The 26,405-nt window shown below is 41.5% G+C and overlaps 1 protein-coding gene across 7 annotated transcripts in view; it reads right to left on the bottom strand.

The window, feature by feature from the left end:
- Positions 1-25,799, bottom strand: part of RFX2 (regulatory factor X2) — a 100,692-nt gene extending 74,893 nt beyond the window's left edge. Inside the window, exon 1 of one of the 7 annotated variants that reach the window (XM_048831178.2) lies at positions 25,684-25,799. Coding sequence is in view for 4 of the 7 variants with exons in the window: in XM_048831181.2 (XP_048687138.1) it covers position 24,616 (1 nt within the window). In the remaining 3 variants the exon portion in view is untranslated. Of the gene's footprint in view, positions 1-459; positions 713-22,828; positions 22,853-24,615; positions 24,846-25,683 lie in introns of those variants that run through there. The other 6 variants (XM_048831181.2, XM_048831179.2, XM_048831176.2 and 3 more) reach the window with 6 other exon arrangements.
- Positions 25,800-26,405: the final 606 nt, after the last annotated feature.

Raw genomic sequence — 26,405 nt, 5'->3', positions numbered from 1 at the left:
CTCTGCTCCCTGCTCAGGCTAGACTCCCATCGACTTCAGTGGAAGTTTTGCTTGAGTAAGGATCAAAGGATTGGGACCTAAAGCTTCTTCTAGGTTTAGGGCTGCCCATATTTGGAAATACTAGTGCCGTTTTATACAGAGCAAAGATAAATGCATAGATATTCACTATGCAATTTCATAGTCAAGCATTATCATGTAATTATGGAATTAAACTGAGTTAGAAGACAGAAATATCTAGGTATCGTACCATCTATGAACAGTAGCTTACATGGTAATCAATCTTGGAATTATTTGCCAGCTTCAGATACAAATTATAGACAGAAATATTAAATGATGGCCTATCAGAAACAAATGAATAATAAGTGTTACTGTACAGCATTTATGGTAAAGATCTTATGTGGTACTATGTGAACTATAAACTAAAATACTAGTATAAATGTTTTTGTCTTCATTGTTTACCTTTTCTTCATCGCTTTCTAGTATCTTTCCAGCTCTTTATGCACTTTAATATACTTTCACGGCTGCATTTCTATGAGCTCACACTTTGGTTGATCACACATCAAATCCAACAGCTCTACCCTTGCTCCTTTTCTCCCCACAGAGGACAATAAAAAACAAAACAAACAAACAAACCCCAACTCGTTAGCTAACAACAAAATCAAACAGTTTTTTGGAAAGTGAAACAGCTGCTACCTCCGAAGCTAAAAGGAAATGGATTTTTCTGGCTGTTAAGCAACAGGCTCTGTGCTAAATATTTTCATAACTGGGAGTCTGCTGAAACAGTCGTGGAGTCAGAGAGCCTTGTACAGGATCTAGCAGTCTGTCATTTGAATGAAGTTTGGTCTTACAAATGCTACGCAACAGCAACAAAGTATTAACAAAGTAAACACCCCAAGATTTACACATGTGAATAACTCACTGGTGACTGTAACCCTAAATTTCAATGGGACTATTTGCATGTGTGAAGTCATTACAGGATCAGATCCAGTCACCACACAACTATATACTACTAGATCAATAAAAAGAAAAAGGAGTACTTGTGGCACCTTAGAGACTAACAAATTTATTTGAGCATAAGCTTTCGTGAGCTACAGCTCACTTCATCGGATGCATGCGGTGGAAAATACAGTGAGGAGATATCTCCCCACTGTATTTTCTACCGCATGCATCCAGTGAAGTGTTCCCCACTGCATTTTCCACTGCATGCATCCGATGAAGTGAGCTGTAGCTCACGAAAGCTTATGCTCAAATAAATTTGTTAGTCTCTAAGGTGCCACAAGTCCTCCTTTTCTTTTTGCGGATACAGACTAACACTGCTGCTACTCTGAAACCATACTAGATAAATAGTAACTGCAATAAATTCTATGCAGAAACTCTGCAGAGTGACCAGAAAAATCTGAATGAAGACTTCTCCTCCAAAAAGAAAGGATGTTGACAGGACTTAGCCAAGTGTTCTACAGGCCCCACACAGATCATTTTTGAGTAATTGCAAAACCTTAAGGCCCATTGTAATGTTAATTCTTAGCCTCCCTGGCTAGTTGTTGTCAAGAAATATAATTAGATGTTGTGTAGCCACGATACAAACTGGAAAGAATGCTAAGAATGTCCTTGCTTACAAGTAGAGGAACAACATTAAGAGACCACAAGCTGAAACATGTGTTCTGAGAGTTGTAAAAAATGTACACACATGCACCTCTACAGAGATTTAAAAGGAATCAGATTGAAGATCAGTTACTAGTAGGCACATATTCCCCACCCACCCACCCACCTCAACACACACACAAAACCCAACTATGTTCAAAATACAAACCAATAAAAGAAAGCAATCCAAAGGCAGTCCTCTAATTCTGTCTTTAACTCATAAGAATGGTGGTCATAATGGATCAGATCAAAAGTCCATCTAGCCCTGTATTCTGTCTTACGACAGTGGCCAGTGCCCAGTGCCAGATCCTTCAGAGGCAATGAACAGAACAGGGCAATTATTGAGTGAACCATCCCTTGTTGTCCAGTGCCAGCTTCTGGCAGTGAGAGGTTTAGGGACACCCAGAGCATGGGGTCGCTGCCCTGACCATCTAGGCTAATAGCCATCGATTGACCTATCCTCCATTAACTTATCTAATTCTTTTTTTAACCCAGTTATACTTTTGGCCTTCACAACATCTCCCGGCAATAATTTCCACAGGATGACTGTGCGTTGTGCAAAGAAGTACTTTGTTATATTTGTTTTAAACCTGCTGCCTATTAATTTCATGGGGTGACCTCTGGTTTTTGTGTTATGTGAAAGAATAAATAACACTTCCTTATTCACTTTCTCCACACCATTCATGATTTTAAAGACTTCTAGCATATCCCTTCCCCCGTCCCCCTCCCCACACACACTTAGTTCTCTTTTCTAAGATGAACAGCCCCAGTCTTTTTAATTTCTCCTGATATGGAAGCTGTTCCATATCCCTAATCAATTTTGTTGATCTCTGTACTTTCGCCAATTCTAATATATCTTTTTTGAAATGGAGTGACCACAACTGCACGCAGAATTCAAAGTGTGGATGTACCATGGGTTTATATAGAGGCATTATGATATTTTCTGTCTTATTATCTATCCCTTTCCTAATGGTTCCTAACATTCTATTAACTCCCCACATTGTGCCCCAAACACCAGGGACCCACTGGTGCCATTATGTAGCACCATACATATCATATTTCCTGGCACAAAAGTAAGATAAAGATGCAATATTTTCCTTCACTTTCAAGTATCCTAGGTTCTATTGGTATCACAATCTTAATGCAAGTTTTCAGTCTATATTACTCGCTTAAAAGGCAAACCAAAAAATGTCTCTTTTACAAATAAAGAGAGAGACATTTCCTGGAATATGTGTTTGAGTTAATAAGCAATTACAGTATCTTCCACCTGTATAGCAATTTGCAGCAGAAGATCACAAAGTACCAATTAAACAAGCATCATGACAAGTGATGGGCATTAGGTGGTGCTTTGCCCATTTTATAGTTGGGAAAAGAGAGGCAACCCTTAATAAAACACACCATAGTGACACATGTGGAACCAGAACAGTCTGTCATTTTTATTTGTTTGTTTATGAAATGTCATTGTTGACAAACCTCTAGATTTAAGTATTACTCCCCACTCTTAAAATGAGTTGTCTCAGTGTTAACTAAAATCTAATATATAGTTCTATACTAGATAATTAGTAAATTACTTCTGTGAACTGCAAGTGGGAACGGCACTGGAAGAGGATATTCATGTGCAGTCTGTCACAAGTACTTATAGTTACCTTGCAGAATACATTTTTGAGGACTATAAGTAGTAACTAAATTTTGCAAGGGAGAAAAAGCAAACTAATCTTCCACAGCAAGAATAGCCTTACACTGCTGAAGGCAAAGTTACCGTACTTGCAGCAACAACTAATCAGCAGAGCTGATAACAATGGGAGAGCACAACATTAGCAAAAAAGACTCCTTCAATGACAGGGACTGTAACAACAAAAAGAAAAGGAGTACTTGTGGCACCTTAGAGACTAACAAATTTATTTGAGCATAAGCTTTTGTGAGCTACAGCTCACTAACATGGCTGCTACTCCGAAACCTGCAACAACAAAAGCATGTATAATGCAGTTTGATCAGTGAAACAGAAAGGAGGAGGAGAAGGCTCAGTAAGAAGCGAGTTCTTAAACAGTGTATGTCAACCTGGTGATCACAGAAAATTAACATGTCTAATGAAAGTTGCACTGAATAATTCAAAACATAACTGTTGAGACAGTCTCTTATTTCCTTTTTTAATACGTATTTCAGACAGCAGCAGCCTGTCACAATAGCTGTTAGTTTCTGGCACTGACCTCCACATTTTGAACACTATGGGCTGGGGTGGCTTTCCCGTGCTATGCTAGAACCCATCTCACCTACCTAAACATAATAGCTTGGCAAATTCAGATCACTCCAGAAGTCAAGAAACTCAACTTTACATGGTAGCTTTCTTTGTGTAACAGTGACATCTGCATACATATCGTGAACAGGAAGAAGGGTCCAGCTCTTTCAAAAGCTCAGCTCCCCTTTTGGGTAGCTAAATGGAGCAGCCACAAATTAGGTGCTTGAAGGGGAGGGGAACTCTCCTGGAAGTCCGGCCAAGGGATTGCAAGTTTACAACAGAAACATAATCCACAGTTCAAAGGTCGGTCAAACTGATTATTGTTGTATTCCCAGCAGAAGGAGGTTCAGTGTTACTCAAAGAAATGACATCAGCACTGGCTTAAAAGGGAGTCACAAAATCTACATCAATTTTGTATCAAAACTGGATGAATCTGGAAAGAGGAAACGAGGTAGGAGGATGTTCATCTGAGCTGTGGCAACTGGAGACTGGTAGCATCAGAAGCAGGATTTGAAGGCATACTCCACAACTGTATTCAGCATCACCAATTCAGTTCCTTCTGTTGTGCAAGCATTGGGCTAGAAATACCTGGACTCCCTTGAACAACCATTCTTCTGCTATTGATAAACTGAGTACCATGAAGTTTGGTTGTTGTGTGAGAAGGGAGGTCCTTTCAGAGGAGATTTGAAAAACCAGTGTTCTGTCTCTTTGGTATGGACCTTAAAACTGTCAATGCATTTTTTGCTCCAAAAGAGTTTTGCCCGGGTCACCTAATTCCCCTTTCCACTCTGCATGAACTAGCTGTTTTTCCTCTGTCCCTCTGTGCTTTGCAGTTGGTACAGCATCTTAAGAGGAAAGCTTTTATTATACCTCTCTACCTTCAAAACTTCATTTTAAGGATGTTTTCTCATTGGGTGCATTAAAGAACCCATTTTTTAAAAGAAAATTGGAAGAGGAATAATATGACATGAAAGCATTACTTCCCCCCCCCAATCAACATGGGTGATCAGTGGGAGTCAGACCATGGAGTGATGAGCTGCCAAAATCTTAACTGGTTCCCTCCTCACCCCACGAGGGGGTCATTGCCCACCCCTGCCCCCAGGACCCCTGTCCCATCCATCCCCCTCCCCTGTCCCCTGACTGCCCCCAGAACTGGGCAGGAGGGTCTCGTGGGCCACCGTACTGGGTGCCCACCCCACCCCTAAGAGCCAGAGGGACCTGCTGGGGGGCGAGGTGGGGAGTCCCAGTGGTGCTTACCTGCGGCAGCTCTGAGGGAGTATCCGGCAGGTCCCTCTGGCTCCTAGGGGCAGGGGAGTGTAGCTGGGGGGGAGCGGCCGCTCCTCCCACTGATCACATCAAAAGTGGCGCCTTAGGCGCCGACTCCGTGGGTGCTCCGGGGCTGTAGCCCCCACGGGGAAAATTTGGTGGGTGCAGAGCACCCACCGGCAGCTCCCTGTCCCATGCCCGGCCCCAGCTCACCTCACCTCCGCTCCGCCTCCTCCCCTGAACGCTCTGCCCCGCTCTGCTTCTCCGTGCCACTCCCCCCCCTCCTAGGCCCCTGCAAATCAGCGGTTCGGCAGGAAGCCTGGGAGGGCTGAGAAGCAGGCGGCAGCTTCACACTCAGGCCGAGGGTGGCAGAGGTGAGCTGGGGCGAGGAGTGGTTCCCCTGTGCCCCCGCCAGGGGTTACCTGCTGCGGCGTGGGCAGCCCTCCTCACACCCCCCCGCCCCAGCTCACCTCCGCCTCCCTGGGCCTGAGTGCGAAGCTGCCGCCAGCTTCTCAGCCTGCCCTGGCTTCCCGCGCGAACAGCTGATTCTTGGGAAGCCTGTGGGGGGGCGGAGAAGCAGAGCAGGGCCGTGCGTTCAGGGGAGGAGGTGGAGACGAGCTGGGGCCGGGGGTGAGGTGAGATGAGCTGGGGCAGGGAGCTGCCGCTCTGCGCCCACCAAATTTTCCTCTTGGGTGCTCCAGCCCTGGAGCACCCATGGAGTCGGCGCCTAAGGCGCCACTTTTGGCCGGTTAAATTTAGAAGCCCTTTTAGAACCATTTGTCCCGCGTGGAACAACCGGTTCTAAAAGGGCTTCTAAATTTAAGAACCGGTTCTAGCGAACTGGTAGGAACCGGCTCCAGCTCACCACTGAGACCATGAACCTTTGTGTTCTGCACCAGAAAGACAAAGAAGATGAAAGGAAGAGGAGGGGGAGAAAAGGAGTGTTGAATTAAGAGTATCTTTTTTGGGACAGTCAAAGGAAACATTAATTCAATCCATTTATAAAAATATTAGACTTCAGTTCCTATCAACTCCATCTTTGTCCCTTTTCTATTTTCATTGACTCACAGGTCGCTAATGGGGTGTAATCTAATACAGTGGTTTTTCCAACTGTTTTGGGCTCAGGACCCATTTGTAAATCTTGATGACCTGTCACGACCCCCTGAGATGGTCCCAGACCTGGATCCCTCTCCTGCAGGGATCCTTCAGCAGGGAAAGGGGCTCAGAGCTAAGATTCCAGATGCTCCAGCCAGATGTGAACAGCTGGAGAATCCCCCAACTGGCAACTGAGGGGGAAGGGTAGCAAGCTAAAACACCCCCCAAAAACACACAGCTCCCACACAATGTCTGTGGGGGACAGAGGTTAAAGAGGTGGGGAGAATTTGGGTCCTAGGGGTAAAGTGGGTGTGCTGGGGGAAGGAGCTGGAGAATAGAAGGGGCTGGGGGTGCAGTGGGGGAAGATCTGGGGTGCTGGGGGCTAGGATGGATGGGATGACAGAGGGGAAATTGCCTACCTATGGGAAAGAGGCACATTGGGGTCTGGGGTTGGAGGGACAGGACGGGGGTATGAAAGATGGGGTGTCACCCAACTGCAGTGTGGGAGGTGCATCGAGGGGTTGGTACTTACCAGAGAATGTGACACAAACTGCTCTCCCCTGGCCCCTGTCCCACAGGGCTGGCAGGGCTCAGCTCCCCACTCCAGGCATTGTAACATCTGGGATTGAAGTTTGGTCCAGCCACCTTGATGGAGTACACACTGGGCCAAATTTCTGTGAATGGAGTCACAAGCTGGCACATGTGGTTGCAGCACTACTCACTCACATTTGGCCCAGCTGGCCCCACTGTCATGACAGAGGGACAGCTGGTCCAAATCTAAGAAGTGCTGTGATCCTGTGCACCAGGTCGCAACGCCTACAGAAGGGAACTGAGCCTAGCCAGTCCTGCAATCCTTTGACATATTCTAGTGTCTTAGTTTTGGGTCACAACCCACAGGCTGAGAAACCCTGATCTAAAAAAAGTGATTTTGAGTACTAAGTGTGCTTCGAGATTTGTAAGATATTTGAACTATGTTAAGAGTATCACATCTCTCTGGAGACCTTCAGCCCAGTTGTCTGTCTTTGCAAGTAGCAGGCTATGTCAACTGATAATGAAGTTTTAAAATAAAATTATTAGTTTGCTTTTATATGTTAATCCCCCATGCCATTATGGATTATGAGATGAAGATTCAAGGCATTCCACACTGAAAAACAGTGTGGCGGAGAAGGGAAGAAAGATATTTACTGCACTGCAACCACTTACAAACAATTCCAAATTCGAGATGAGTTAGTCATTGAGCTGGAGGAAAAGTGAAAACATGCTTCACATTAATGTGATAGCAGGAAACAACTAGCTTAAAATACTACACACAAATAATTGCTGTTAACAACTAACACATAAAATAGAATTCATGCCAATAAGAAAAAAGTTTATAACCATTGTTAATTCAAGCTAAGTATCGCAACACAGTTATAAATCAGCAAATATGGTAATATCTTCTTTAAATATTTGTTTGGATGCTACTTGATATCAGACTTCAGTCAAAATAAACTTTAGTAAGAGATATGTCAGATGATACCATCTGCCTTTCCCACTTCTGTTAGGCAAATGGGTAGATTTTTCTAATCCTTTTCCAGCTCAATTTTTCAAAACAGAAGGGCCAGAGTCTGATCTTTTTAACATGATGTAAAATCAAGTGTAAATTCATTGAAGCCAAATTATTTACTCCATTTATACCAGTGTAAAGAAAATAAGAATACAAGTGGGACACAAAGAACTGGCTTTACCGTTTAAAGGCACTGAAAATTAAAATCTTTCACCATTGTAATAATAAAATAAATAAATAAAATACCTAGCTCTCATGTAGTACTTTTTGTCAATGTATTTAAAAATGCTCTGTAAAGGAGGGTTCCCTAATGAGATTACTCCCATTTTAGAGATGGGTTTAATGGGGAAACTCAGGCATGGGATGGGGAAGTGACTTGCCCAAGGTCACCCAGCAAACCAGTGGCAGAGATTACAATAAATCCAAGGTCTCCTGATTCCCAATCTAATGGTCTATCCACTAGGCCACATGGCCTGTAAGGTAGGTTGTCTTTTTTTAATAAAGAAAATACTCTTAAACTAACTCCCCAACTCCAAATGACAGTACTTATCATACAACACCCATGACAGTTTTAATTTCCACTGCCTATGAATAGAGAATTAAAATCTTTCAACCTTCTTCTGCAACCTCTCAGAATGGTGACATCCATCTGATTGTTAATTGTTCTCTATTATCCTGCGTTTAAAACACCACCACCACAAAGGAGAGTGGATCACACAAGCCCATCCTGGACTCTTGTGCGTCTACATGACGGAGCCATGGGAGGTGGGGAGACTTAACTCCTGTTGGACTTCTGTCCCGCTACTAAGCAGAATTAACTTCGCAATCATCACACAGTTGCTCCCCATCTATTCATGCAGGACTGGAGCCCCCTGTGTTCCATGTCTTGCTTAGCATTTTTACGTTGCACTTATATGTGCAGCACCTCGCACCTGCACCGGGCAGGATCAAAGGCCAGAGTATCTTTTGTGTTAGGTTGAAGTGCACAATATGCAGCAGTAATTTACAAGGTCACATACAGAGTGCTGTGGTATGAGAAGTAACATTATATGAATATCCTAGTATGAGATTTTAGGCAGATTCACCAATAATGTCATAATGCTAATTTATCTAAGAATAAGTCTAGCACTTTTCATGTGAGGAACAATCTACAAACATTAATTCAACCTCACAATATCCTATGAGACAGGTATCCCCATTATTTGGGAAAGCTAAATACAGAGACAATAAGTAATACCCTAACATTCAAATAGCAAGTCAGAATCACAGTCAGGAACAGAACCTACTATTGCCAGCCTAAAGCATTCAAAAATCATGAGTCAGAACCCAGAAAAGTCATGATTAAAAAAAGTTAACATTTTGGGTTCTTTTAAATTTGCCTTCTGGCTTATGAGCCTTTTAGGATACTCAGGACATGTTTTCAAGCTTTTCTCTACAACCACAGGAGTTAGAATCCTGCATTTTTATAAAATCACATGGTATGAGAAGCTAAGGAATTATGAAAATCAACAAATATAATGATAATAATAATTATTAATAATAAAATGAATAAAACAAAATAATTATAAATTAAATTAAATAAATTATAAATAAATATAATAAAATAAAATAAATAAAATTATTAAATAATTATATAAAATTAAAATATAAAATAATTAAAGCTGGTACAGTTTAGATACAGAGTAGGCGCGCACACACTGCCTGTCTACATACATACATGCATAATAGTCATAGATATTTAGGTCAGAAGGGACCATTATGATCATCTAGTCTGACCTCCTGCACAATGCAGGCCACAGAATTTCACCCACCACTACTATGAAAAACCTCTCACCTATGTCTGAGCTATTGAAGTCCTCAAATCGTGGTTTAAAGACTTCAAGGAGCAGAGAATCCTCCAGCAAGTGACCCGTGCCCCATGCTACAGAGGAAGGCGAAAAACCTCCAGGGCCTCTTCCAACCTGCCCTGGAGGAAAATTCCTTCCCGACCCCAAATATGGCGATCAGCTAAACCCTGAGCATATGGGCAAGATTCACCAGCCAGATACTACAGAAAATTCTTTCCTGGGTAACTCAGATCCCACCCCATTTAATATCCCATCACAGGCCACTGGGCCTATTTACCATGAATATTTAATTACCAAAACCATGTTATCCCATCGTACCATCTCCTCCAATAAACTTATCGAGTTTAATCTTAAAGCCAGATAGATCTTTTGCCCCCACTGCTTCCCTTGGAAGGCTATACCAAAACTTCACTCCTCTGAAGTCAACCCTTAAAGCTTATATGGCTTGTGAAGTAGTCCCAAGCTAATACCTTAAAGAAAAGGTAAAGTTATTGTCAAATAATGTGATAAACTGCTCTATACTTGCCTGTGGGAAACTATGTTCTTTCTTTACTTCTGTGACACTTTTCATCAAGTGCATATTTTTAATTGACAAGATCATTAAATCAGGTTTACTCTCAAGGTTCACTCTCAAATTATATTATTTGTTTATTATTAATGAGGAGAGGGTTTTTTTAAAAACAACAACTCAGGTAATATTTAATATGTTAACATGACTTTAGACTGCATATACATTTGGTGTAAGCTGCGAGCCATCAGAATACAAAATAAAACCATGTGAACTCAAAGATCTGATCTATAATTAAAGACATAATGACCTAAGCACAGAAGCATATAGAAACAGGTTTCAGAGTGGTAGCCATGTTAGTCTGTATCAGCAAAAACAACGAGTCCTTGTGGCACCTCAGAGACTAACAAATGTATTTGGGAATAGAAATTAGTCATTCTAATCTAGGATGCTGAAGATTGAAAGGACATAAGTATATTTCAAGGATGGATTTAGTCACCAGAATTATTTTCTTCAGACCATTTCTCACATCCCAAATCACCCAAGACACAGATGCACACAGCTAAATATAAACTGCAGCACAGTAACAGAAATGGGGGTTAGGGAATGTCAATCATTCATCACACATATAGTGTTGATGTGAACTTTAGAAGCACCTATATATATTCAACCAGAAATAGAGACAAAACCAACAGTCTTCTTTAGCTTGTACTCTCAGTTAAATTGCTCATGTGACAGATACTACAGAGGGAATAGACACATTGTTGGGGGAAAGTATTAATATAAGAGGTATTTTTCAAGTACATTATGTGCCACAGAGCCAGCTAGTCTCAACCTCTGACATGTTTTCAGAAAGCTATGGAGAGATTTCTCAAAGGTGCTGCTCAAGAAAGAGATGCATGGAAACATTTTAAGTGATTTATTATAAGAGTCTTTGTTGGTTCTCTTACTTAAAGAAAATTATAGCAATGATGCTTGAAGCAATTTGTGAAGAACAGAAAAGTCTGGCCCACAGCCTTGAGCTCCTGTTCTGTAAATCCCTCTTTGTGTCTGTACATTGTGTTTCTACAGGAGAAAAATCAATAAAGTATTCTTATAAACTCATAAAACAGGATTAATACAGAGAATTCTTTACCTTCCAAAATTTGTTTTCAACCCACTGTTGGCTTTAAATACACTAAACCCATTGTACCCTACTAGACTAAGGTTTCTGGAAAAAACTTCTAATGTACATACGATGTTTATTACATTAGTTGATCCTATTATTTCTTACATACCTCTCTTAGTGAGCCATGGGGCTTTGTAACCCATCAACATGTCTCAGTGCTGACATGGAAGCACCATCTCCAAAGGCAAGAGGGTTGCTCAAGCTCCGTACCCATTCATGCCTTGCTGAGGGTACTAACAATGGTGCTATGAACATGGTTTTATGAGGTGAATAAGTGGCACTTAGGAACCTGGTAGAAAATCATCAACTCATTTCACACAGACCAGTTATTAGTCAGTAATAATGACTTTCAGTCACTGCCAGTATAGGACTGATCTGAACCTGAGACTTAGTGGAAAATGGGTCTATATTCCATAACAACTGAGATATAAAAATCAAAGGAGCTACAAATGAAATTTTAGAAAGAAATTGTCTACATATGACATTCCGCAGTCTTATATAATGGTGGAGGAGAATTTGAAGAGGGATTCACAGAATGTATAACATGAACAATGTTCTGCATGTCTGAGATCAGAATATAAGTTCAACTAAACAGCTGCCAAAATGAAAACTATGATAAATTCCATAACAATAGACTAACTAATAGGAGACATATCACATGTCAAAGCATTAGATAATTCTTCAGGGAACATGAATAAGGATTACAGTATGAATGATATCTGAATACAGGTATTTGATGGCATTTAGAAAAAGAAATATTGCTGTTTTAGGACAGGAATTGAAAATAATTCTAGATTGGAAATAATTATCTCTATTTAGATTGCTTTAAGAACGGTTTCATGTACCAGTGTTTTGTTTTCATCTTTTGAAAAAGCTTGCCCATACAATATTATGTTCTGTCAACTTTTCTATAAACTTTTCTCAAACATTTATACTCACTTATACACACACTTCCATTATATAGCTGGAAAGTTTCAGCCCAAAATGTAAATGTTTCAGAAATCTACAAATGTATGAAAAGAGGGATTGGTCATTCAAATGGTTTGGGGCTTTGTCGTTAGGTACTACAAAGCACTAGCTATTGCAGACACTGCATGGATAAAGCATTGGTCACCCAAGGATCTCAAAAGTATTTTAGAAACATTAATTAATCCTTCACAAACCAACCCAGCTCCTCTTTCCACCTCCCACTCCAAGGAGGTAGAGCAGCATTGATTTTTTTCTAGTACGTAGATGGATAAATTGAGGCACAGAAAGGTTAAGGGCTAGTTTGTGTCATTAAGGCAAAACCCAAAGCAGGAGAGGAGTAGCATGACTTCAGGGGGAACTCTGGTGGGGATTGGGCCTCTAGGCTGCCTGGTACACAGCTCAGGAAGGTTTCACAACCCCCTTTATCCTTTAGGATGGTGAAGCCTGCTCTCCTTGGTGCAACATACATCCCACATGTGCTTAGATGTCAGCTTTTTGGAGCAGGAACTGTCTTTTTTGTTCCATGGTTCATACAGCACCTAGCACAATGGGGTCCTGGTCCATGGCTGGGGCACCTGGGTGCTTCAATAATACAAATAATAAATAATAATGATAGATACATATTATATGTCTAGGCTTTTCTATGGTACTGATCACCAGGGAATCTGCACAGCTTATCTATATTAACGAATGTGCTGTAAGGATACACTCGGGGGGGGGGGGGGGGGGAGGAACCAATGATTAACCAAATGTTACAGATCAAGGCACACAGAACTCATATGACATAGCTGAGCAGGGAGCCAAACTGCAGTTGTCCATCAGGCATCAGTAACAATCTTACAAAACTGAACATTGTAATAAGGCATGTCACATTTTTAAGTGCAACTGTCATCTCCTGGATCATATGCAGGAAAGCACCGAGTTTCTTCCACAGTATATATTTACAGAGACTATTAACCAGCAATCTGCTACTCACCTCTACTGCAATCCACTCTTACAATAACTACGGACAAATAAACAAACAGACATGAGCCTGGCCATCACTCTAGTGTGCTGTATACTTATAAAGGATTATGTACCAGAATCTTAGATATCTAATTTACTGCTTTAATTTGAATTTCTAATTTGAAGTTTGCCTATTTCCAGGGAAAAAAAGAAAGAAAAGCTCACTTTCCACATTCTTCCCTCATGGGGTTAAAGAGGGTCTATTTGTTATTAGTAAGTTTATCTGTATTATACACTCCAACTAGATTATACCTTAATGAGCACGAAAGACATTTGTCTTTCTAAAGGACAGCGTGTTAGGATGCATCCCACTTTCTCCCTATAACTAAAAGGCTGTGTCTATAGCTGTTACCCCCATCAATAGGGAAGATTAAGCACAGGCAGTTAAAGAGGCAGAACGCTGGATGGAGACTTGCAATCCCATAAGGATGCTTCTCTGACCAGCAAAACACTACTGCTAGAACAAGGGAATTAACCAGCATCTCTGACAAAGAGAAGTTCTTTTCTCTATCTTGTCCATTTAAATTGCAAGCTCTTTGAAGCAGGGACTGTGTCTCATTATATTTCTGTACTGCGCTTAGTATAACATGGCTTCAATCCCCCATTGGGGCCTCTCAGCACTATGATAACAAAATGATAATGCTATTTAATTGAGTTAATAATTAGCACTAAAGAATGAATCTGTAGAAAGTTATTCCTGCTTGTTACATCCCTCTAATATATGATGCTTAGGCATTGCACTTGCTTTCAAAATTCCAGAATCCACGCAAACCTAATGCACTATCTATATACAATTGTTAAATAACTAATACTAATATCCAGTATTGGCTGCACTGAAATCTCACCCCCTTCACTAGTGAGTGTTAATAGACAACTTGGCTTTCATCATTTTAAGGAATGTATACCAAGGACAATTGTTTAATTGTTTAACAACTTACTCCACTTTATTAAAATTGTACTATGAATAAGTAAACCAAGTCAATAATAACAATTCTATTATAATAATGAACTTTCAACACACCTAAAAGACCAGTAACTTATATAAACATTCTCCTAAAGCCCAGTAACTTATATAAACTTCTAATAGCCATAGTGTACAAGCAAATAATTCTGTGATTCAAGCAAAAAGTGAGTTTGTTATAACTTGATTTTTTCATCAGTTATCTCCCTGCTCTGGATCTTCCAGAGTGTTCTGTCTTTTAGGGCCCTGTCCGTAAACATTGCTGAGTGTATTGTTGGAAGGAATCTTATAGAAGACAACAACATTCCAGTAGTAAACTCTATGCCTGGTAGAAAATGTCTGAATACCCTGGGCTGTAAGTACTGCAAAGCCAGGGCTATCTTTACTTTTACAGTGCCCAGCATATTCTCAGTGCTTAATAAATGATGATTGTACATCATCAATTTCAGGGGGCAACAAATGGCTCAGATGGTGCCTGGACCATGAAGAGGGATTAACTTTACTTGTATCTGTTTGGGAAAAGAAGTAAACCTAGAAAGCCTCCACTTTAAATACATAAGAACACAAGAGCTGCCACAGTTGGCCAGACCATGTTCCATCTTGCCCTGTCTCTGGCAGTGGCCCATACCAGAGCTTCAGGGTCAGTGTACAGAACAGGGCAATTATGGAGTAATCCACCCCTGTTGTCCACTCACGACTTCTGAGTCAGAGGCTTACGGTTGCCCGAGTATGGGGTTGCAACCGTGATCATCTTGGTTACACATTGATGGACATAACCTCCATGAACATAACCAGTTCTTTTCTGAACAGAGTTATACTTTTGGCCATCACAACATCCCATGGCAATGAGTTCCACAGGTTAGTTGTGCGTTATATGAAAAAGTACTTCCTCGTTTGTATTAAACCTGCTGTCTATTAATTTAATTGGGTGACCCCTCTCTATTCATTTTTTCCCACACCATTCTTGATTTTATAGACTCTATCATACCCCTACTTAGTCATCTCTTTCCTAAGCTGAACAGCCCTAATCTTTTTAGTCTTTCTTCATATGGAAGCCATTTCATACCCCTGATCATCTTTGGTGCCCTTCTCTGAATCTTTTTCATTTCCACTGTGTCCTTTTTGAGTTGGGGCAATCAGAACTGGACACAGTATTCAAAGTGTGGATGCACCCTGGACTTATATAATGGCATTATGATATTTTCTGTCTTATTTTCTATCCCTTTCTTAATAGATCCTAACATACTGTTAGACATTTTTTGACCATTGAGCAGAACTTTTTAGTGAACTATCTATAGTGACTCCAAGTTCTCTTTCTTGGGTGCTAACAGCTATTTTAGAACCTATCACTGTATATGTGTGTGTGTGTACACACACACACACACACAGTTATTTCCAATCTGCATTACTTTGCACTTATCAATATTAAATTTCATCTGCCATTTTGTTGTGCAGTCACCAGTTTTGTGGGAGCCCTCTGTAACTCCTCGCAGTCAGCTTTTGACTTAACTGTCTTGAATAATTTCATGTCATCTGCAAACTTTGTTACCTCACTATTCATCCCCTTTTCCAGATCATTAATGAATATGTTCAACAGCACAGGTCCCAGTACTGATCCCTGGGGGACCCTGCTGTTCACCTCTCTCCACTGTGAAAACTGACCATTTATTCCTACCCTTTGTGGAAATATAGTATATATTCAGCAGGCAGGCTGCTACTTCTGTAAAGGTTTCAAGACCTGGGTGAAAGCAAGGACATTTCATTTCCCTCATTGGTGCAAACCTTGAGAACAATGCAATGTGTCTATCATATTAAAAAGAATAAATATTTGTCAGGCAGAAGGTAGCTCTGTAGAATTAACTTGGTGACCAAAAGCCATTATTGCCTCTTATTATCTGCACTTGTTAAAGAAATACCTCCCCCCATGGTTGTTCATCCTGAAGGTCATGCATATTTGATAAGATCCACATTTCAGGTGTTGGGTGGATTTTGATTTGAAACAAAATAGGAAATATGTTTAAATTCAGAGATTGAAGAAGAGATTAGTAGAATCAATGTGCGTGTGTGCATGCGTGTGCGCATACACAGCGTCTTTAGGCACAGAGAGGATTTTATTGTCAGTACATCACAAAACAACTCAGGACGAAGGAGTTGGAAAGAGAAGGGCAGTCTCACATAGAACCTTCAGAGAGCTGAGATAAGGAGTGCTGTCTTACCTCAGAATTTCCTTGCTTTGCATTTTTCGTGATCTTCACCTTATCAGAGGCTAGTGTAGAATTCTATTTTCTAGCCAAGCAAAAACATAATCTAGATAAATGAAATTTATTAATTTACTGCCTGCCTGAAAGACTCCTGAATCTGGATAGTTACATTGACCGTTACATCTGGCCTAAGAGAAAAATGAAATCTGGCTGCCTGCTTCAGTTTCCTTGTGAATGCCACTGCAGGGAAAAAATAAAATAAATAAGCAAAAGGATGATTTGCCCATCTGCCACATTTTGCTAAATCTTTCTTCCTGCTTCTCTCAGTGAGCTGTGGCCCAGACTGTCCATAACGAAGACCCTCTGGAGAATAAAAAAGAAACTCCTGCAGTCAGAGGGACTGATATAATCTTTCCCCTTTCTTCTGGTGCTTTCTTCACCTTATCAGCATTACCTAGCATTATCTGGGTTTAGCCTCAGTCAGCTAGCTTTTAATCTAGATAGCAGGTAAGTCTTTCTACACCAAATGACAGATCGGAGAATATAGAGTTGAGTGTCATCTGCATACTGAAAATACTGCAGCCCACACTTTCTTGCTAACCTTCTTAAATCCCATACACACTCAGCAGAAGAGGCAGAAAAGCTGCCCAAATACGACTCTGAGATCTCCCACAAAGAAGAGAAAGCTCTCAAGCAATTCCATTTTCTCTTGCTGGTTCTACAAACTCATCATCCATATTTCATGGTCAATGGTATTAGAGGCATCTGACAGACCTAAAAGAATCAGCACAAATATCTGATCTTTATTTATCACCAGGAGGAGATTCTGTGTATGTACAGAGCCTAGCACAACTTTAGCACCTAACACCACTAGTGGTGTTAGGTGCTAAAGTATACAAATTAATAATAAGAAAGAAAACAGGCTTCATCTCTGTACCATACTCAGGATGAAGTTCTCATTAAATAGGGCCAAGGAAATCCAAGGAATCTGGACTTTCTTCACACTCAGCTTTTCAACAAGCAAAGAGTCCTGTGGCACCTTATAGACTAACAGGCGTATTGGAGCGTACGCTTTCGTGGGTGAATACTCACTTCGTCAGATGCAACCAGATAAGGTATATTTGAGAAAAGACGATAACTGGAGAGGTTGATGTCCTCAAGCAATTAACTGAACAAAGACCTAAAGTTGTTCCATTAGCAGATGCTACATCTTTCCCCACCTGAAGTAAGAATTGAAAATCAACTCCAGTAAAGCTCTGGAACCTCCATGTTGGCTTACCCCAGCCAAGAGAAACAGGGATTTAACTCTCAGCCCACACATCCTCCATTGTCTCCAGAACCTCAGTGAGAGGCACTGCTGAAACCCAAGCAGAAAGCTTCAGCTTTTATGCCAGCAACCCAGGCCTCTACTAAGTTAGTGGTAGATAGCTAAAGCAGACTCTATGAAACCTTACCTGCAAAATAACATGCAAATTCCTCAGTGAGAGATACGCCATCACCAGATGCAAGTTAGCTAGATTAACCACCCAGTACAGTTCTGCCCAACAAATGCTATGCTATAGTGAAGGTGAAGTTACTCTTCTTCAAAGCCATGAAATAATCTTTTCAAAACCTTTTTGTGATACCATTGGTCACAGTGAGAAAGACTTCTGCCACCAATGCTATATCATTGTCTCCTCCTGTTTCATCAGTGGCAGACAATCAAAATACCATTGTGACCAGCAAATTTAAATGGCTACTTCCCTGATTTCAACAGCCACTGCATCAATAGTTTAGGATAACAGTTCATTATAAAATGCCCCCACCATCCACTGGCTGAGTGGCCTGTGGATAAGGTAATGCTCTACTTCAGAGACTTCTGAAACCTAGCACACTCCCATTAGTCACCGAGGATGGCTATCAAAAGAAGACCTTTACTCTGGTCCCAGAACTGAAGAGATAGTCTATGACCTCTAAGAATTGCTATACTGGGTCAGACCAGTTACACATCTAATTTGGTACCTGCCTCTGACACTGGCCAGTACAAAGTGCTCCAGAGAAAAAGTACAAAACAACAACCTCCTCCTCATCCAAAGTTCAACACTTTGGAATAATGTGCCATAGGGGAATCCTTGTTTTCCCAACCCCCGCCCCCCATCAGTCAACAATTGGCTGATGCTCTGAAGCAGGAAGGTTTATATCTCTTTTTGCATCCCATCTAACATAAATGTGGATCTTCTTAACCACATTTGGCCAAACCTTTTTTGAATCCTACTAAAAGTCTTGGCCTCAACAATATCATCCAGCAGCAAGTTCCACAGATTAGTTACCCTGTTACCTTTAATTCCATCCCAAAACCCAAATTCCAGTGTTTGGCTAGCTGAATGTTGAGCCAGAAACTATCTGGGACAGTCCCATGGTTGTCATGGTGGCCATAGGATCTTAAGCTAACTCTGAAGAGCTGTCTGACAATGCCTAGGCAGGTGGTGAGCTGAGGCTACTACTTGGTAAAATGAACATGTTAAGCATACTATTACCTCACCTTATCCCCTGTCCTTTTCTATTGCTGTATCTTGTCACACTCCTAGACTGTCAGGTCTCTGAGGTAGGAACTTTCTTAAGCCTGATCTACTCTTAAAACTTAGGTCAACGTAGGTACAGTGCTCAGTGCTGTAAAAATTGCAGACCTAACCCCCGGTGTAAATGCAGCTACGTTGATGGAAGAATGCTTCTGCCAACCTAGCTACCATTGCTCAAGGAGGTGGTGTTCCTACACGGATGGAAAAACTCCTTCCATTGCTGTAGTCTGTGTCTACGCTACAGGGTTGCTACAGCCCCATAGTGCCCATAGCGTAGAAGACATGGCCTTAGTTATGTCTCTGTGCAGTGCCATGCACAATGGGGCACCTGATCCTTTATTGAGGCCTGTAGGCATTACCATAATACAAATAATTAAGAATTGTCAGACACACAGATAATGAAGTCACCCAGGACACTTTCTTTTAGCAACTCCAGTACCTCTGCAGAAGTAAGTTCCATCAGCAATTTGTACATTAATGCAGGACCCATCTTAATTCCATCCCGTGACTTCCATACGAGCTGGGTACTCTTTAAAATCTAGTTCTGGAATGGGAAGCCATCTGTGTTTAGAGCCAGATGCAGCCAAAGCTACATGATTCATACTAAATGGGTATCAAAATAAACCACACAAATACAGACAAAGAATCAGACAGACAATGAAAAATAACGTTTCCATGAAGGCAGAAGCAACAGAGAGCATATTCATATATATTCAGTAGGTATATACATGCTTTACTACACTGGAGGTTGTTTCCAGTATGCAGACTTAACATTTCATAAGGTCAATATTGTATCCTGACCATGTCTTTTCCTGTAACTAATCCTCACTTTAGGGTTGAAGATTCTAGATTTACTAGCCATTCTGGATATTCTGGATACAGGTGGGTGGCTAAGAGGCGTGCAGTTGCTCCAGCCTAAATTCACTAAAATATGATCATAGCCTCTAAAAAGCCCCTTTCAGCATAATAGCCATTTTCAAAAGATACTAAAATAAACACATTCCTTTCAAAGGAACCAGCCATCCCTTAAAAAAAATCAGAGCTTCCCAGGTTTTTTTTTAAATATCAGAAGACCACCTAATAAGCCCATCAGAAGATTTAGTTGTAACATGCAAGTAGCTGTGATGGTAATAAAAACCAGTCTCATCAGTTGTACTCTTTGAAGTTGAATGGATAACATACCAACTCTGACACAAAGATCATGACTACATTCAATTTTGGACTAGGATCCATCTACATGCATTTCCCCACACATAGGGCAAGATTTTGGAAGTTAGCTCCCATGTATTTGTTAATAAAAGTGAGCCCAATTCACCCTTGGGGTAACTCCAAGAACATCACTGAGTTACACCAGGGATGAATCTGGCAGAGTCTGTCCATCTTCATCATGACTGATAGTACATGATGACAGTGAGGACACACGTACTATCACATCTATAGAGTCTATCCCCAGTCCCAAAAGCTATTCCTCATTTAAATAATTATTCGAACAAATGGCCCAAAGAGAACAAGATGAATGTGCGAACATCAGTTTTCTTTGTCTGCTGTTACTTTGTAAATATCCACATAGGGTATGTATCCACAGATGATTCATTACACTTCTTGCACATGTCTTCCACACACTCATCTTCACCATAGTGTTTTGTGATACTGGTCCCTTTGAAAGTGTAACTGCAATGCCCAGTTATTGAGAAGGCTAAATTTCTAGCAGAGATTAACACAAGTATAGTAGGAAGTCAACTATGCTGGGAAGTCTTCCTGCATATACGTTAGATAATGATATGCTCGGGAGAATAAACTTTCTTTCTTCTAAAGAACAATAAAAGAATCTAATCCCATTATGATTGGTACAGATCTTCAAACCCTACCTAGCACCAAATCAACAGAACACAAATCAAAAAAAAATTTAAGGTCATGGTTGGCAGAAGTCCTACCACTTTTACATTGCACAGAAATCTCCTGAAATGTTTCCCTCTATTCTCATCACCACACCTCAAAAGTGTCCCTTGCTCTTCAACTTCATACAGAAAAAAAAAAGGACTACCTCCCTGTCATAAGTAAATATGAACATTCTTTAAACAAGGGGAAGTAACAGAATTCCTTCACTAATCGAAGAGATGAAATCATATGTCTAAATGCAACTCAACACACTTAAAAAAACAAACAAACAAACAGTTGAATGGCGTCTACAGAATTTTGGTATTTTCTGTTTGTTCTTTAATAGCTAGCTGAGACAAAAGTACAGAAGTTTTTCATAGAACAACTTCATTCAAAGCTGAGGATTCCCTGTAGCTGGAAATACGATTCGCACAGTGCAGTGCACTGAAATAATTCATGTCTTGCATTGTTCATTATGAACACAAATTCTCTGTAAGTGGGTTCTCTGTACATTAGGATTCCCAGTTACCAAATGTATTAACGTGTACATGGTTCAGCCTGAAAAGATATATTATGTTGTCCATGAACGGATTCACATCATAATTAGTTCACATGCTACACAGACACTGGGACAGTTTAACTGAAGAAAGCCAGTACATTCTGAGACAATAAGGTGGATTTGTGAGTGTTTGAACACAGGAATAAAGAATTGCCAGTGCAAATAAGACAAAATACCTAGTCTCAAAGCACAGACAGAACAAAAGAAAAATCCATATGTTTCACATATCAGAAATATAATCTCAAATCACAGGATTGCAGTTACCAATGCTCAAGGAAATTATACTGTCTGCTCAGCACCCCACTTCAAGTCCTATCAGGCTACTCAGGACAGCACTTTGCTCCAGCTGGCATGTGTCCAGACTTTAACTGTGCTGGCATTTGTTTCTAGAAAAGCAGAGAGGGGGAAACTGGTTTAAATATATCTCAGCAGTCTTCAGCAGAAACTTTTGCTGAAGAGTGTAGCATTAAGATAAGCTATTGAATCAGCAATGCCTTCATCATTATATGTCTTTGTGCTCCACAAGATACTTTTGGATTCAGAGAACATTTTCAGTACTAAATCTGGAGAATTGCGCAAAATATAAATTAGGTCATCTATGTTTTCAGTCTGTATTTAAAAAAAGAAACCAGATCTCTATTAAAGCTAAGATGTGTCAGTCTTCTGGAGTTTTACAAATATCAAGCTATTTAAAAACTACCAAAGTAATTTGTTTTTCTATACAATTATTAATTTTGAACCAGCAAGAAAAGGAACAGTTGTTAACTATTGAGATGAGACAGTCTCATATCAGTCCTGAACAAGTTTGGCTTAGAAATCATATGACTGGAAGATAAAAAGAAACAGTCTGGGTTAAATATAAGCAACTGTGATTTATTTCCCTTTAGCACTGATGTTATAAATTTGCAATTTAAGGGTCTGATCCTGAGAGATACCAAATATCCACAACATCCTTTGATTTCAGTGGAAGTTGTGGGTGCTCAGAACTTCCCCATGTCTGGTCCTATATAATTGTGATAAAGCAGAGATTTAAGAGATGCACAGAACTGGCACAAAACCTCACAGAAAACAAATTTCCAAGTCACATACCCTAGATTATACAGAAAGTGAATTTCAAATTTGTGCATATAAATAGCCAACCCAGAAGGGCTTGTGTAGACTTTCAGAGAACAGAAACAATACCATGCAATCTTCTATGCCCCTCCCTCAGTCCTCTGTAGTACTGGAAGATCTCATGAACATTCATCCTCTCAGCACCAGTATCACTCCCATTTTACAGACTGGGAACCAAGTCACAAAGAAATATGTCAGTGTTGCCAACTATCACTACATTTGTTGTTTTTCTCAAAGCCCCAATTCCTGAAGCCAGGTGATTACATGAGACTCTTACCTTTCCTTTAAAAAGAGTCCATTTCTAGCCCTCATGGTTTCAGAGTAGACCTTGAAAACATGAAGTCTAGAGGCTCTAAAAACAGAAGGCACATTTTAAACAAGAAATGTTGGTTTCTTTTTAAATTACTCTCATAACTTTTGAACAGTGCTGGCAATATCAAGATTTTCAAAAAGACCTCAGCACCAGGTTTTCAAATGTAGCCATAAGTATCACAGGGGGAGCTACTGTGTGCTAGGTACTTTTGAAAGTCTGGTTCCAATTGTAGATACTGAAAACCTGACCCTAAGGGACTAGAGCAAGGTCTTTGGAGTCCAAATCCAAAGCTGTAAGCACAAGATTATCTTTCCTTCTAACCAATCACCACTAATCAAGTTATTTTGAGTAGCAATTATTGTATATTCACAGGAAACTATTCTTAGTCCAATCAGAGTTCATAAATTTTCAAACAAACTGAACAAAAACATGTTAATCTTGAATAATGTATTTGAAGAAGTCAATAATCTGCTTGTGGATATTCCAAGAGCAGAAAAATAAATTATATCATTTGTTGTCAGGTATTCACTCAGTTCTACCTCAAGTACTATAAACAAACAAGATTTTGCATCTTTAAAAAAAAGAAGATTAAAAAGGTAGAATGTTTAGTATCTAAGTTAAAGAATGGAATGATGTAGTCAGTCTACAGGAACTCAGTCTTAAATAGACACATTTGAGGTGGATCTTCTCTTACACTGATATTTGGTGTATCACAACATGTGTTATTCAAAATAAACAGGAGCAATCAAGTGAAGAATAGCCTGCACCTGCTTCACAAAGTTCCTATTAAGATTTTCACATATTACTCTAACTGCAGGAAAAACAGAGAGTAAGACTTGCTAGCTCCAGAGAATTGAATCAAATAAATGACAGGTGGAAACCAAACAAGTTTTGCTAGATGTGAAGTTAATATAAAAACCCAGGAGAAAAGGAGGAGGAGGAAAAAGGGAGCAAAGCTTATGCAAGTTCTTTTAAAAAGAAGCTACTTGAGTCAGCTACCATTTTTCCTTCTTTTTAATTTACATTCATGCCATGCATCCAGAAACTTACAATGTGAAAAGGAGAAGAAGGAACGGGTTACTTTGGCCAGTGCTATGTACCAACTAATTGTTCTTTCAGGAATACTTTTGTTCAAAACAAAACATCAGAACATGAAATTCAGGGCACAAAAATAGGAAGAAATAATTTATCATTAGAGGTTTTGAACTCCCTAACATTTGTATCAATTCTTCCACCTCCAAGATAACCAGAGGGTAAAGAAACACAACTCAATGCCACACTTGAGTCCCAAGGCTGATTTGTATTTCTTTTTTTTTTAAAAGAGAAGGCAACAGAGTTTAAAAGAAACCTATTAAATCATTTTGCATGATGGTGGTTACTGGAAAAGTTACAGAATAAGAGTGATAGGAAAGAAAGGAAAGAGATTAAAATTAGATGAGATAAAGAAAGAAAAATTAGAAAAAATGTAAAATCCAAACCCTTAAAAAAAATGGGAAAAAATGTTTCAGAGGAATGTGGCTCCATTTTATCCAATATCCTTGTCTTTCATAGTGGCCAGAACTGGATGCTTCAGAGGAAAGTGCAAGAAACTCTGTAGTGAACAATTAAGGAATAATCTACCCACAGGGGAAGTTTCTTCTTAAACTCTATCAGTGGAAGTTTGTTTATGCCCAGAAGCACAAGTGTTGAGATACTTTATAAAATCTCATCCTATCTAATGAAAACAGCAGATGCTCTCAGTATCTACTTACTTATCGAATCCTCTGTAAAATATTGCTAAACTCTTGCCGTAGTGAGTTCCACAGGTTACATATGCATTGGGTAAAAAAAGCATTTAATCAATGTCGTATTTGTTGCCTTTCCATTTCACTGACTGTCCCCTTGATCTTGTATTATGAGAAAGGGTAAGAGCACTTAATTCACCTTCTCTATGCAATTGGTTAAAGGCAACATTTCACTAAAAAGGAAAAGGCAGGAGAAAGTGTTGGGAGGAGAGTGGTGTTGTGGCAGGCTCTCTCCAAAACAGAGAAAAGGCCAGTGTGGTGCGTACATCATCTGATAATAAGCCTCCCCCACCAAAAATACCTCAGGCAGGGGCTGGGCAGAGAAATCTCTGAGCAGCAGCTCCCAACGCCCACAGGAAAAAGTTTGCAAAGAGGAGCAGGAAAATAAGTTACATTAATAATAAATAACATGCAGCCAAAAGCCAGGGAGAAAGCCACGGCACAAACCGATCTAACTCCAGTCCCACCTCCTCTAAAAATCAGATAAACTCCAGGTCCCCTCACACTGCCACACAAACAAGATTCACTCCAGCCCCAGCCCTCCAGATCAGTCAGTCCAGCCCCCACCCACATAAGCCAGAATCTCTCCAGCCTCCCTGTCCCTCCATAGGCTCCTCAGTGCCCTCTCCTACTAACCAGTCACTCCAGCCCCCTCCCACGAACTAGAGTCACACTCGTCTACACCAATCCAGCAACTCCTGCCCCCTCCATCTCCCGACCTGGAGTCACTCCTGCCCCCTCCCGCGAATTAGATTCACACTAGTCTACCTCAGTCCAGTCCTTCCAGCCCCCCCCCCCCCGCCCACCTCCGAAGTCACTCCAGCCCCGCAGCACAAACCAGAGCCACTCCTGCCCCCTCCGCCCTCTCCCAAATCGGAGTCACTCCTGCCCCTCCACCCCGCACAAACCGAAAGCCATTCCTGCCCTTTGCCCCCAAAACCAGTTTCACTCCAGCCCCATGGCCAGTCTTGTGGCACCCCAAAGGGGGTGGGGGCACCTCCCCTCAGGGACCCCATCCCATCCCTGCCCTCTCACCTGCCCTCCCCGCCGGACTCCCCGGGCTGCGCTGGGCTCAGGCTGCCGGGGCTGCGTGTTGCTACCGTTGGCAAGTAACAGTCTCCAGGACTACGGTCACTATGGCGCCTCGCGCGGGGTCTCGAGGCAACTGTTGCTACCCTCTCGCCTAACGTCACATGCAGGCCGCGCCCTCTTCTCGAGGAAGGGAGGGGGTCTGGGTTCCGCGGCGGCTGGTTGGCCCTAGGGCTGTCGCTCACATAGAAGGCGGGGCGGGCCGCGGCCAATCATGTGGGGGTAGGGGTGGGGCCGGGAGTTGGCGCGCGCTTTGGCGCTTCAACTGGAGGGAGGAGAGACCGTCCAGGAGTGGGAGGGGCCAGCAGGGGACGGGGTCACCTCAGCCGTCAGTCTGGGGCATGAGACTTCCCGCGCCTCCCCTCAGCCCGGCGCGGGGAGCCGGTCTGCTGCTGCCCCTCGCCCCGCCCAGCGGGCAACAGCCTCGGTGCCCAGGAGGCGGGGGCTAGTGAGGGAGGGAGGGAGTAATGGGGGCGGGGGCTGGCGGGAATGAGGGGGTAATAGGTGGCGCTGCTGTGGGAGAAAGGGTAACGGGCTAATGGGGGTCTGAGCTGGTGGGGGTAAGGAGGCAGGGTGAGGGGGTGGGGCTGGGGGTTATGGGGCAGGGTGAGAGGGTAGTGGGGTGGGGCTAGGAGTAAGGGGGCAGGGACTGGTGAGGGTAAGGGGGT

The sequence above is a fragment of the Caretta caretta genome, chromosome 25 (assembly GCF_965140235.1).
Source record: "Caretta caretta isolate rCarCar2 chromosome 25, rCarCar1.hap1, whole genome shotgun sequence".
Taxonomy (NCBI): Eukaryota; Metazoa; Chordata; order Testudines; family Cheloniidae; genus Caretta; species Caretta caretta.
This window is presented reverse-complemented; position numbering and strand designations above follow the sequence as displayed.